Below are 14,482 nucleotides of genomic sequence, written 5' to 3'. Positions count from 1 at the left end.
TTATTTTTATATTTATATTTTATATTTCTTATATTTTATTGAGCAGAAATTGCTATTTGTGAGTAAAAAATTATTTTAACCCTTTCATGCATAGAGGTCACTACAGTGGACAGCTAATTAAAAAGCGTTTTCTTGCATATGCATGGGTTTTGATGGCATAGTTGCATATCAACTTTTACAGTGGACCCTAGTGCATCATCCTATACATTGCCACCAATTGACCGATTTTTTTTCCGTCTAAACCAAGATGGCCGATGGCCAGTCAGAAAGGCCAAGTTGCTCTGGAATATCTATCCATTCCTTCTATCCTAGAAGTCTCTTGCAGGAAAAAAAGAAGAAAATATTGTGGTATCAAGCAATATCTAATGAGTCATATCACAGTTAAATTTCCCAAGTATTGATTTCAGATTGGGAGAAAATGATCATCACTATCATCCACTATAGTGGACATCATGCATCAATAACTATATTTCAGCTACAATTCATACTATTACTGTGACTGTTGTTTTTGAAAATACTTCATCTGCAGTAACTTTTTTGACTGTAAATAAATGTAGTTGTGTTATTAGAATGTAATTTGCATTAACATAAAAAAGTAATGAGATTATGTAATGTATGTCACTTGTAATGCGTTACTTTACTCCTTACATCAAAAAGTAATGATTACGTAATGCACGTTACTTGTAATGCGTTACTTTACTCCTCACATCAAAAAGTAATCTGATTACGTAATGCACGTTACTTGTAATGCGTTACTTTACTCCTTACATCAAAAAGTAATCTGATTACGTAATGCACGTTCTTTGAAACGCGTTAATTTACTCCTCACATCAAAAAGTAATCTGATTTTGTAATGCATGTTACTTGTAATGTGTTACTTTACTCCTTACATCAAAAGGTAGTCTGATTATGTTATTCATGTTACTTTTAATGCGTTACTTGTTAGATCAAAAAGTAATCTGATTACGTAATGTACATTACTTGTAATGCGTTACTTTACTCCTTACATCAAAAAGTAATCTGATTATATTTCATTTATATTTTTTTATATATATTTTATAGTTTTCACATGATTTTATATAATTTTATCGATTGGTTTGTTAAATACGCACAATATTGCTGTGTTATTACTGTATTATGTTTAATACAGTTTCTCTTCAGTTTAAACCATAAACGCATGCATCTGTAAATCTCTTTGAAAAATATGTATAAAAAAATTACATTTCAAATCTTGTTTTTCATACCCTAAGAACAATAAAAACACATAAAAAAATCCTGACTGAGGTTATTCACCTGCGTCATGCAACCAACCCAAACATGATAGTTATTGATATGTAAATAAATAATATGTAATATATATATATATATATATATATATATATATATATATATATATATATATATATATATATACACATACATATTATTTATTTACATATCAATAACTGTCATGTCCGGGGTGGTTGCATGACGCAGGTGAATAACCTCATGAATAACCATGCAACCACCCCGAACATGACAGTTATTGATATGTAAATAAATAATATGTAAATAAATAATATGTAATTATATATATATATATATATAAAATTACATATTACATACGCAAATTACATACGCAGGAGAATAACACACAAAAAAGTCTTTATTCACAAAATCCAACAGGAACACGCAGGAGATCTCAGGAGTAATAATATAACAAACTAAGACATATACAACACCGAACAACGAACTGGGAGAACTGAAGGTTTAAATACACGAGGGAGGTTGATCAACAGGGAGCTGGTGTGTAACTACATTAACAACCATGGAAACTAACTATGAACACTGACCTTAGCTCTGTCCGAGCCCGGTGTCAGAGCGCAGGCTGAGGATGTGATGTCAGGGCTGAAGGACGTGGCACTGAGAGACTTTCTGAGCTCGCTTGCCACCAGACCAGATGGAGGGCAGCTCCACTGAGTGTGCTTCACCTTCCTCCCGGATATCAGATACGTCTTAAGACCTGTAGAGGACACACACACACACACACGGCGACCATCAAGTCCCAGCAGTGTTTGTCCATATCACTTTGGTTCATTGTACACTGACCTATGTTGACGGCGCTCCAATGGATTCATCAATCAATTCTGAGCAAACACATGGTGTGTGAAGAGAGACACTTACAGCAACACACAGCAGCGTCTGTCAAGTGCACACTGTACTGTTTTTGTCACGACAGAGACATTTGCAGATTGCACTTTCCACTAAAAGGAATATATAATATATTGGGTGTATATATACACACACATACACCCAAAAATTATATATATATATATATATATATATATATATATAGTGTTTATTTTATATGAGGTTTGCAATTTTGCAGCTTTTTTTTGCAATTTTTGGGACATTTTAAATTACTAAGTTGTTTGGTTTTGTTATATAATAAACAAGCAGCATAAAACTAAACTAAACAACTAAAATAAACAACTAAAATAAAATAAATAAAATAAAACAGAAGAAAATATTTAATACTATTTCATACAATAACCAACAAGGTTAAAATGGTTGAGCCTGAAGAAATACAATCAACATTTCAATGTGTGTAAAAATTAAGATAATGAAAACAAAATGACTTATCTGTATCATGGTCATGTGGCTAAAAACATTCAAATTATGTCACTTCCTGGTTATCACAATTTTATGGAATTAAATTAATGTCTGCACAGCTTTACTCAAGGTCATGTACTCAAGGCAAGTTAGATATAATGTTATAAACCAGTCAGGTTTCTAAAAACCACATGATTTGTTAGGGAAATAAGAGGTCAGTACAATTTAAAGGTGCTCTATATAAGAATGACAGCTAGTGGTTGAAATGGGTACTACAGTCCAAATTCAAAATATTGTTTGCCCCGCCCCTTCCTCCTCAGACTCGACGCTCTCTCGGGTTGCCAGTTTGAAGACACGCAACAGGAGCGAGCTCAACTGACACACTATAAGATAATTAGTTGATTTATTGATTTATGATGAGTTGATATCGCGTTTTAATATGTTCCCGTTCATAGAGATTTTTAGATGGATGCTGAGGCTTTTTAGGTAGAATCTGCGATCTCTGACCCAGTTTGTTCGATGGCTTCCATGGCTGCAATTCGCTGCATGTGTTTTCCGCCAACTGGCAACCCAGGGTGGCGAAATACTATTGGGTAAATTGGCAACGTGCGGTCTTGCACAGATGGAAACAAAAACAGAAATTACGACGCGGAACGCAAATTTCAAAGTAAAATAACTGGCTGTAGCAATGGTTTTCAGAGAAACGAGTATGTGAACTCAGCATGTTTAATAAATATCTGCAAACATATTATGGTATTTTTATGCTTTAGTACAGTCAAAAACTTACACAGAGCACCTTTAAGACTTACTCAACTCTGGCTAAAAAGCTGGTTTAGCTGGTGTTCCAACTGACAAATGCCCAAAACCAGCAATCCAGACCACTACAAACCAGCCTGGCATCCAGTACCTTAGACTGTTTTCATAAGGGTAAATAAAGAAGACATTATTTTCGGTGATAATTCATGTCAGCAGGTGCTCAGTCTGACTCTGAATAATCAGACCTTCGACTGAGAAGGTAAAATCAATCTACAGTCACTGTAATGAAACATCCTAATAGTCTCTCTGTGAAACACTTGCTGAATGCATCTAATTTCTGGAAAGAAGCAAGAGATACAAATAAAATCCACAGGGAAGCTTGATGTTAGAAGAGAAAATAAGAATCATCGACTGTGAGAGGTCAAGTGTTTTATAGCCACAACTAAAAGAGTCACTTTACACCAAAATACTGCTAGCTCTACACATACAGCTTCGGCTGACAGCAGAGCAACTAAAAACGTCTGGGCCAATGTCAATGTTTGGACTAAGTGTCTGTGTTCCTGTCCTCACGTACGTAATTCACCTGTCAGCGAACAGCGGTGCACTGGCAGGAGAAACATGAGCTGGCGTGGAGGAACAGATCTGGCATAAAAGTCACTGTGCGGCTCCATATGGGGCCTCTTAAAACTTCATGAATATTTAATGAGGTTCAAAAACAGGGATTTTATTTTGGCCACTTCACAAGATGACCTAGAAGAAAGAAACCTGGGAGGTTGCCCAATGTTCTTCAGAAAAATCGAATATATCCCAGCCACTAACAGGTGCCGTGATGAAGAGATAATCAGTGTTATTCGCTTCACCTGTCAGTGGTCATAATGTTATGCCTGATCGCTGTATATATATATATATACATATATACACACACACACACACACACACACACACTCTCTCTCTCTTTGGAAAAATGTCAAATAGCTAGCCAAGCAATAACTAACAGTAGCTCAGTAGTCAGTATCTTAGATGCTTTAAGCATTACAAGTGACATACTTTTTCCTATGCAGGGACTATTTTTAGAAAAGGTCAAAGAACAGAAAAACACTAAGGACCACTAATGTGTCGACTTTTCACCAAAGCGATCAAAACCGCAGGAGCTTTAAGCAGCCTTCCTCTTCTCTCAGGGACACAATGCTGTGTATAAGCCACAAAGAAACTCTCAATTCGAATATGAATGAGTGACAAGGCCAGAGCTGCCATCACGCTAGCTGAAGCGCACACATCCTAAAACATACATGAGACTCTCTTGAAGCTGTCAAGAAATGTCTGGGCCATTTTTTTTCGCCATAAAACAACATCTATAATCAAAACATTGCAACGGTTCTAAAAATAGGCTTAATTTTCTTAACGCAATTAAAGTATGGGGTGAAAAATGACCCGGACATTTATTTTTGAGATTTACTCCTTCTGTTCATACTCTGCCACTCAAGCACAAGCGTAGGAGAAAAAGGCAATTATGAGAATGAGGAACATCTCAGATCCATCTTCAATGTAATTAACAGACAATAAAGCCTCACCTCCCACAAAAACCTGGCACATAATTAAATCCATCAGAGCAGAGAAGACAAGCGGGTCACATCTCCAGACGTATTCCAAGCCCTGAGCCAACAAGACAGTCAATTCACACCCAGCTCAATAAAAGAGCTCAATCTCAGAGCAAGAGGAGAAACAGAAACGAGGGGCATCAAGGGCTTTTACTGCATATGCCTGACATCAGGAGCTCATAATAATCAACAACTCACTGCATGATGTAGCCTATAGAATGCGGTTATATGCCCCTAAAATTCAAGATATCAGGGCAAAAATGCCTCATATTTATAACAAGATTTTAGGTATTAGTTAAGCAATATCACACAAGTAACGAGCGCAACTGCACACGAGTGCTGTTTCTGTTTAGTGCAAATGAATGGAAGGTGGTTTCCACCATGAAATTAAAAAAAAAAAAAAAAAAAAAAAAAAAAAAGGTAATTGCGACCTTTTATCTCACAATTCTGACTTTTTTCCTTGCATTTGCGAGATGTAAACACAATTGCAAGTTATAAAGTCAGAATTGCGAGTTATAAAGTCAGAATTGTGTGATATAAAGTCAGAATTGTGTGATATAAAGTCAGAATTGTGTGATATAAAGTCAGAATTGCGAGTTATAAAGTCAGAATAGCGAGTTATAAAGTCAGAATTGTGAGATATAAAGTCAGAATAGCGAGTTATAAAGTCAGAATTGTGAGATATAAAGTCAGAATTGCGAGTTATAAAGTCAGAATTGTGTGATATAAAGTCAGAATTGCGAGTTATAAAGTCAGAATTGTGTGATATAAAGTCAGAATTGTGAGTTATAAAGTCAGAATTGTGAGATATAAAGTCAGAATTGTGTGTTATAAAGTCAGAATTGCGAGTTATAAAGTCAGAATTGTGAGTTATAAAGTCAGAATTGTATGATATAAAGTCAGAATTGCGAGACATAAAATCAGAATTGCGAGTTATAAAGTCAGAATTGTGTGATATAAAGTCAGAATTGCGAGTTATAAAGTCAGAATTGCGAGATATAAAGTCAGAATTGTATGATATAAAGTCAGAATTGTGTGATATAAAGTCAGAATTGCGAGTTATAAAGTCAGAATTGAGAGATATACAGTCAGAATTGCGAGATATGAAGTCAGAAGTGCGAGTTATAAAGTCAGAATTGAGAGATATACAGTCAGAATTGCGAGATATAAAGTCAGAATTGCGAGTTATAAAGTCAGAATTGAGAGATATACAGTCAGAATTGCGAGATATAAAGTCATAATTGCGAGTTATAAAGTCAGAATTGAGAGATATACAGTCAGAATTGCGAGATATAAAGTCAGAATTGCAGATATAAAGTCAGAATTGCGAGTTATAAAGTCAGAATTGCGTGATATAAAGTCAGAATTGTATGATATAAAGTCAGAACTGTGAGATATAAAGTCAGAATTGTGAGATATAAAGTCAGAATTGTGAGATATAAAGGCAGAATTGCGAGTTATAAAGTCAGAATTGTGAGATATAAATTCAGAATTGAGTTATAAAGTCAGAATTGCGAGAGAAAAGGTCGCAATTACCTTTTTTATTTTATTTTTTTATTTAGTGGTGGAAACAAACTTCCATACAAACGTGATATTGATTTTATACAACAGTTACATTTCAATAAATAAGAAGTTAAGTTTGCTCAACTTTGCAAATGAAAATATTACCTATAAAGCCAGAGCAGAACTGTCGTGCATCTCCAAGCAACTCGCAGCGGTGTTTCCTTTCTGAGCGGGTAAACCAAAGACTCAATGGCCCATTTATAAAGAGAGCCATTTACTTCTTTCCTGAATGAATCAGCTGTTTGAACGAATCGAATGAATGGATGACTCAATGACTTACTCATTTAGACATTTACCACCACCTACTGGCAGTTTTAGTTTCTTATTTAGAGCATAATTTCATTAAAAAATCATTTCATATTTCCATATTAATAAAACAAACAAACAAAAAAAACATTAAAGGTATAGTTCACCCAAGCGGCAACCTTCCGGTCTCTCTCTTGAATCCAATACAGAAGTGACTTAAACTGCAATTCATCGACTGGCCACTAGAGACAGACTCCGAAAGGGAGTCAATCCCATAGACCCCCCATGTTAAAATGCCCAACTTTACAGCAGAAACAAATATGTTTACAGCCTGATACAAAAAGTGGTTTTGGTCTGCATAGCTAATTTTGCCCTTCATGACAACTGTGAGGGGGGTGAATTTTTTATAACTCATCTGTTTAAATTATATGAAGCCTTAAAGTTCTGCATAATTAAGCGCGTGGCCACTTGAGTGACAGGTGGATATCCGAGATAGAAGCGCGGTGATGCTCTGCCAAGATGGCGACGGCCGGCTCCGCCCACTTTGGGCTTCAAAAATGCTCTTCAGAAACCTGCATCATTTACTCACCCTTTTAGGCCATTGAATCCTAAAAGTTTGTGTGTATGAAATTCAGAATCAAAGCTACTTTTTGTAATGTCCATTTGATTCTTTTGTTATTTAACACAATAATGACTTTAAATGATCTCTTAGGGGTAATTTCTCAGCCAAATTTGATGTGCGGTTATTTTGTGATTAATTCGATTAATTAATTGCCACACTGTGTAATTAATTAGATTAAAATTTAATCGCTTGACAGCCCTACTATATTATATATATATATATATATATATTCACACTTAATTGAAATTATAGTTGGAAATACAGCACATGAGTTGTATGGATCACATGTTTAGAAGGACATTGGGAGATAATGAATAATGGAATAATTTTTTACTGTGGAAAGTGGCTTTTAAAGTAAAAATCTCTGTCCTGATGCAGTATTTTCGCTTCTCATCAGTGCTCTGAATGATTGAACATGAGGAATATTCACTCTGAAGACATGGAGCGACAGCTTAGAATGAATAAGCAATAACCATGTTTCTGAATCACACCCTGCTGTCACTGCCTGCTGTTGCCGGTCATCTTTTATCATTAAATGAGACTGTTTTATGATTCATTGTTTCAATGCTACTGACATTTTGCCTGAGGTTGCAAGAACAAATGAGCCAAGCACCAGACCCTGACTAGGAGAAGACAGAGCTGCTGCAGTCAGACAGCCACAGGTGAGGATATTTTCAGTTTCATTCAATTTCCATTTAGCCCGCTATTTCAGCAACATGAAATCAAAGCTGACCCATTTACTTTCTTAATGCATGATTTTATTATGCAGACATTGAATGTTTAAACAAGTATGGACAGACATTTTTACAAGTAAAAAGGACTTTCCATCATTATTGTTACCTATAGCAGGCAAAGCTTAGATTGTTGAATTTAAAAGGATACATCACTGCTTTCAATAAAACATGGCTGCCTATCCACTAGAAAGGCAGTAGAAAAACTCGAAATCTCTGCTACCTACTAGAGAAAACAGAGAAAAAAGGCTGTTGTCTTCCCTTTTGTCAAATAGATAAAAAACCTACCCCTTCTGTTAAAGGGCACCCTTTTCACAAGATGTAATATAAGTCTCTGGTGTTCCCAGAATGTGTCTGTGAAGTTTCAGCTCAAAATACCCCACAGATCATTTATTATAGCTTGTCAAATTTGCCCCTATTTGGGTGTGAGCAAAAACACGCCGTTTTTCTGTGTGTCCCTTTAAATGCAAATGAGCTGCTGCTCCCGGCACTTTCCAGAAGAGGGCGGAGCTTTAACTGCTCACGCTTCGGTTGCTCAACAACAACAAAGCTGGAGAATCTCACGCAGCCAAAATGACTATTGTTAGTAACGGTGTTCAGACTTACATTGTTCAATCCGGAGTCGGACACTGATGGAGAGACTCAGGAAGAAGTTACAACTTTTAGAATGAATCTGGACGTTTCTGAATGGTTAGTGGATAAATTTATGTAGTTGCTGTGGAGTTGATTCAACTCTTTGCCTAGCATGTGCCGTCATGTTAATCTTTTGTGCAAATCCAGTGTTGAATTGACCCTCGTTTGTGAAGCAGTCTGGTGTAAAATGACGGCATGGTAACAACATTCTACTACAACTCTTCCTCTTCTCTAAAGCAGCCTAACATGGCCTCGCCCCCTTTGTTGTGTGTTTTCGGGGGCGGGGTTTAGGTAAATTTTGGGGTTTGTGATGTCACCAACCCAGGAAGAAGCTCGTTGTAGTGCCTACCAGCCGTTTGTTGTAGTCCTTAAAAAGTGATTTCTGTGAACTTTGAGTGTTGTAACTTTGCAGATGTTGTTTATGCTCAAACAGCAACATTACACACTAACTAAAGTTAAAATCATAGTCAAAAAGTGAAAAGTGAAAATCATAATCATAATCAAGGACCCCTTTAATATTTGATACAAAAATGCATAAGTATAATTAGTAGTTTTCTGTAGCTGTTTTGCGTCACCCGTCACTTTTGCTAACATATAAACACCAATTTCTCTGTCTAGGTAAAATGGAGAACGAGTAAACATTGTTCATTGTAAACACTGTTACATATACTGACAATGTAACATTACAAAACGGGTTAAAAATCACTTTGAGGTTCATGTTGCTACTCTAATTTCCCAGCTAACAAAAATATATTCTAAGAACATTTGGCTAATGTTCCCATTAAGTTATCAAAATGTTATTTATGAATGTTCTCTGAACGTTCAAAACGTCCAGTTTTTTAAACATTTTAAAATGTTTTTTCTTGGTTATGCAAACATTAAGGGAACGTTCCATTTTATCATTCTGCAAACATTATGGGAACGTTACTTTTGAATGTTCTCTGGAAATTCTGAAACAAGTAGTAACATTTAAAAAATGTTAGACAAACATCAACCTAAAACAGAAAAAAAAAAAAAAAAAAAATGTATAAACAATGAATAAATAATGTTTTTTGTGCTAATGTTTTGAGAGCATTATTAAAGACCAGATTTGAACAAACACTCTATTAACGTTACTGGAAGAACGTTTGTTTATAACTTTGAGAGAACCTTGCCAGAACATTAGCCAAAGTTATGAGAACATTCCCTGTTCCCTTTTAGCACAATGCATTGTGGATGTAACATATGTACTGTATACTTCACACATGCATAGCTACAGAATGGACTTCATTAAGCTGAGATGTCATTTCTTAGTCAAATTCAGTGCATTCTATTAATTACATATTCAAATCAATGCCAGATGGATAAAAAACCCTGTCTTTTATCTTTGAATATCAACATAAACACATCAGATTACAGAAGAAAATAGTTTGCGAACAACGCTTTGACTGGAGCAACTGCGTTCAGTTATGATTCCTTCAGAGATGTCAAGATTAATCGCAGAGCTATTCAAAGGTTTCTAACACAGCAAGTCATTTATCTCGAACGGATGCTCCAGATGGTTCGCTCGCTCACACGGTGAGACGCTTAACGCGGCACTGCTCTGACAGCCGAGTAACAGACCGATCGATCGCATTGATTATGGGGCAAGTCTTGGCTGAGCCCCATCAATCACTCGTCTCTGCCTTCAAAAACCTCCTCCTTCACGGACAGAGAGAGAAGTATGTCAGAGAGTTCTGATACATGGGCCTTTTTTAGGCTTTCCCTCAGGAGCGAAGCTTTCACAAACACTGTGTACGTGTGCGGAAAGTGGCTCACTGAATCAGCATTTATAAAACAGCAACTTTCTGGCTGCATAGGGCGCCACCTGCTATAGGCACCCCCTAAGCTGCTGGAAAAAATATTTTCTTATAAACAGCTAATTCACAGCTAATTCTGACACTTAAAAACTGTATATTCATTAATTTTATTTGAATTAGTCATATACGGTACATTACGGAGCTAATAGCCTGTGTTCACTTATTTGTTGATATCAAACCATGTGTGCAAAGAGGCAGCAGAAGCAAAAGAAAAAAAGCTCAAATGAAACCTCTGCATCACTTCAATTCTGTTTGTGAATTAAAAAAAGAAAATGGTTATTTTACTTCAGTGTTAAGTGAAGTTTATCAACAATGAAGCTCATTAAAAAAAATACACTACCATTTAAAATTTGGGATCACCAGTAAGATTTTTTAAGTATTATTTTTTTTTAAAGATGTCTCTTATAGTCATCAAGGCTGCATTTATTTGTTCAAAAACACAGTAAAACAGTAATATTGTGAAATATCATTACAATTTGAAGTAACCATTTTCTATTTGAATACATTTTAAAATGTAATTTATTCCTGTGATCAAAGCTGAATTTTCAAAATTATTACTCCAGTCTTCAGTGTCACATGATCCTTCAGAAATCATTCTAATATAATGACTGGATGCTCAAGAAAAATTTCTGATAAGTACAAATATTATTAATTATTAGGGGTCATCACACTCCAGGCAAAAACTTATTAAAGGATTTTTGATCATCAGGCAATCCGTTCTCGTATATAGCGCGTCAATAAATTTGACGACAAGCACACAAACATGGATTTGATGCTGTATCTTTGCAATGATTTGGTGTATTGACACCAAACTTGGTATATGTCATAACAGGCATGACTTGGGGGTACATGCACAGTATTGTCACAGTATTGTCACAGCGCCACCTACTGGTGGAAAGGAAAAATGGCTCTTTTTGTTTATAAATTTTAAATACCTTATCCTAAAATCATGAGGATGGTCTCCTTAGATTCCTTGAGGCATGCCATGCTGAGTTGAATGATCAGGGTTCCCACTCTTTTTCAGCGATCATTTTCCAGGACATTTTCAATTTTACGATAGCAGGAATAAAATACAAGGATCACACTCTAAAGTAATATATTGCTCTCTAAGTCTTTAAAAAGCGTAGCTACAGTTTGTCGCCATAACTTAACTATAAAATTATTTTTTATATGAGCTCTTAATCATACATTATGACTATGGAAGCTTGTTTCCGCCACAGAATAAAAAATAAAAAAGTTAATTGCATCTTTTTATCTCGCTATTCTGACTTTTTTTTTCTCGCAATTGCGAGTTGCAGAATCACAATTCTGACTTTATAACTCGCAATTCTGACTTTATAACAATTGTTTATATGACGCAATTCTGACTTTATATCTCAAAATTCTGACTTTATATCACAATTGTGAGTTTATATCATGCAATTCTGACTTTATATTTCACAATTCTGACTTTATATCATGCAATTGCAAGTTTATATCACAATTATGTAAGCTCGCAATTGTGAGAATTTTTTTGAATTTGTGAGATAAAGAGTTCCCTTTTAAATCACTGCAGCGCAATCTCACGAAGTTCTGCACTGTTGTAAAAAGCAGTTAATAGCATTAGCTAACTGCTGCAAGTGGCAACACAAGACTAAACATCATTGAAAATAATACTCTCACATGTCAAACCTCAGCATTCCGGAACATCGCACTTTCTGCAAGTGATTTCTGCAGGTAATTGTTTTTGGCCAGTGATAAACTCTTTGTTCTTGGCTAAGAAAAAACTGAAGAACTTTTTAAAAAATAATTTTCAAGTACAACAACAAGATTTTCCAGGACATTTTACATTTTCTCTCATTTTCCATGTGTTTTCCAGGATTGGAAAGTTTGTCATCAATTTTCCAGGTTTTCAAGGTTTTCCAGGATGAGTGGGAACCCTGATGATATACAGTTTTCTTTGGTCGGCCATTTTGGGTGTCGACCATTTTGAATTTTGTCATAAAATGCTGTGTTTTACGAACACATGAACATATCGTTACGAAACTCGGTATGATTCATCGAGGCCATGTTCTGAGAGGACCTGTAAAGGTTTAGGTCAGCGCCCCCTAGTGGTCAAGAGATACAATGAATTTATGAAAATGCTTATAACAAAAATTCAACATATTATCATTTAACTTACATCAATAGATTTGTTGGCTTATGCCGAGTCCTACGATACCAAATTTGCCATATTCTACCATACTTACTGTCCGCCCTATTGAATTTTATTCAAAACCTACTTTTTCAAACTCCTACAAAGTTTGTCTGATTTGTACGAAATTTGGTATGTAGCATCTACAGACACTCATGACAAAAAGTTATTAAAAGATTTTTGATAGACCCAACCGTTGTTTTTATACTGCGCCAGCAAACTGCAAGCACGCCAAAATGGATATGCGGCTGTATCTTTTCAAATATTTTGTGTATTGACATGAAACTTGGTACATATCATCACAGGCATGACTTGAGGGTGCATGCAGAGTTTCGTCATAGCGCCACCTACTGCTCAGAAGTTATAAACCATGTTATTATGTTATAAGTGCTTTAACTGATGTAATTTAAACAGCTTTATCCTAACTTCATGATCACAGATGTCCACAAATATTTCCTTTTCTGCCCTTATTTGGCTTGACCCCGTAATTGCTGCTTGCAGCTATATTTATTATTATTATTTTGTTTTTAGTTAATTTATCTATATTTTATATTCAGAATTTTTCTTTTATATTTTGTAGCTTATATGGTATAGGCCTACAACTGTAAATAATTGTACACAAATTTATTTTTATTGTTTTAATAATATTCAGTTCTATTCTGAAACTTAACACCTATACCATAAAACTGGATTTTGGCCACTGTTTTTTTTTTTTTTGGAAAAAGGTTTGACAGCTTCCTGGTTACTAAGTTTTTGTTGTACGGAAAACAGTGGCAAAAATTGCAAATATCTCTTTAAATAATTGTTATTTTCTGGTTCCTATTCAAAAAAGGTCATCAAAAGCATTATAAAAGTGTCATAAAAGTCCGCTTTTGGGTGGGGTTCCCCTGGTAAAATTTGCATTCCAGGCGCTAAATATCATGTTATTTGGGGTCGCTTCAACCCGCGGACATGAAAAACAACCCACGGCTACACTGTTAAAGTAGCCCAATTCTGGCTCAAAACTGTGGACATGGCAACACTGCATGAATTGCATGAGCATCATTATTAAAATTAATTTTTGCTCCAAGTCTATGAGATTCTTCTTTTTGCATCATTCAGCTGTGGTATATACATTGAGTTTGCTCATAATTTTCTGTGTGGGTTTAAAGTAGCCAGTTCTCCTCTCACAGGCCAACATGATGAATATCCCATCAGCTCACCCACACTACTGTCAGCATTTCCATTCAACATCCAACAACAGCTTTGTCCCTAAGAGTACAGCACACATAAAAGTACCACTTCACACCAATTCTGCCTGTCCACTCACTCTTCGGCCATATTCACAAGACAATAAAAGACCTTAACCCCTTCCTGCCCAGAGTGTTAAATGGGTCAATGTCAAGAGTTACTCAATGTCAACCATGCTGCACTCCACAATCAAAACAATATTTACAATTGCAACACTACCCACATCATGACCATGCGGAAAGAGTCTGTCCACTCAGCATGAAATGAGAACAGAAAGAGAAGCGACTGAGAGAGGAACCCATAAAACCAAAGATGCGAGCACTGAGCGCACCCACGCTTGTTGACAGTCTAGAGAGTGCAGATGGAGGATGCAACAGGCTTTTGTTGACCACAGACTTTGAGCACAAAGCTTCAGAATTTAACAACTGGCCCACTTTCATGAGTGTGAATTTGAACTGAACAGGCCACAGCACACTGGATGTTAAACTTGAATGATAGGA

General features: G+C 35.8%; 1 protein-coding gene across 1 annotated transcript in view; it reads right to left on the bottom strand.

Annotated features, from left to right (window-relative positions):
- LOC127507826 (adenylate cyclase type 9) overlaps window positions 1-14,482 on the bottom strand; it is a 73,358-nt gene that overhangs the window by 19,544 nt on the left and 39,332 nt on the right. The window contains exon 2 of the mRNA XM_051885276.1: window positions 1,833-2,002. Within this exon, the coding sequence (XP_051741236.1) occupies window positions 1,833-2,002 (170 nt within the window). The remainder of the gene's footprint in view (window positions 1-1,832; window positions 2,003-14,482) is intronic.

The sequence above is a fragment of the Ctenopharyngodon idella genome, chromosome 3, assembly GCF_019924925.1.
Source record: "Ctenopharyngodon idella isolate HZGC_01 chromosome 3, HZGC01, whole genome shotgun sequence".
Lineage (NCBI taxonomy): Eukaryota > Metazoa > Chordata > Actinopteri > Cypriniformes > Xenocyprididae > Ctenopharyngodon > Ctenopharyngodon idella.
Note: the sequence above shows the minus strand (reverse complement) of the source record. Positions and strands in the feature narration are given on the sequence as shown.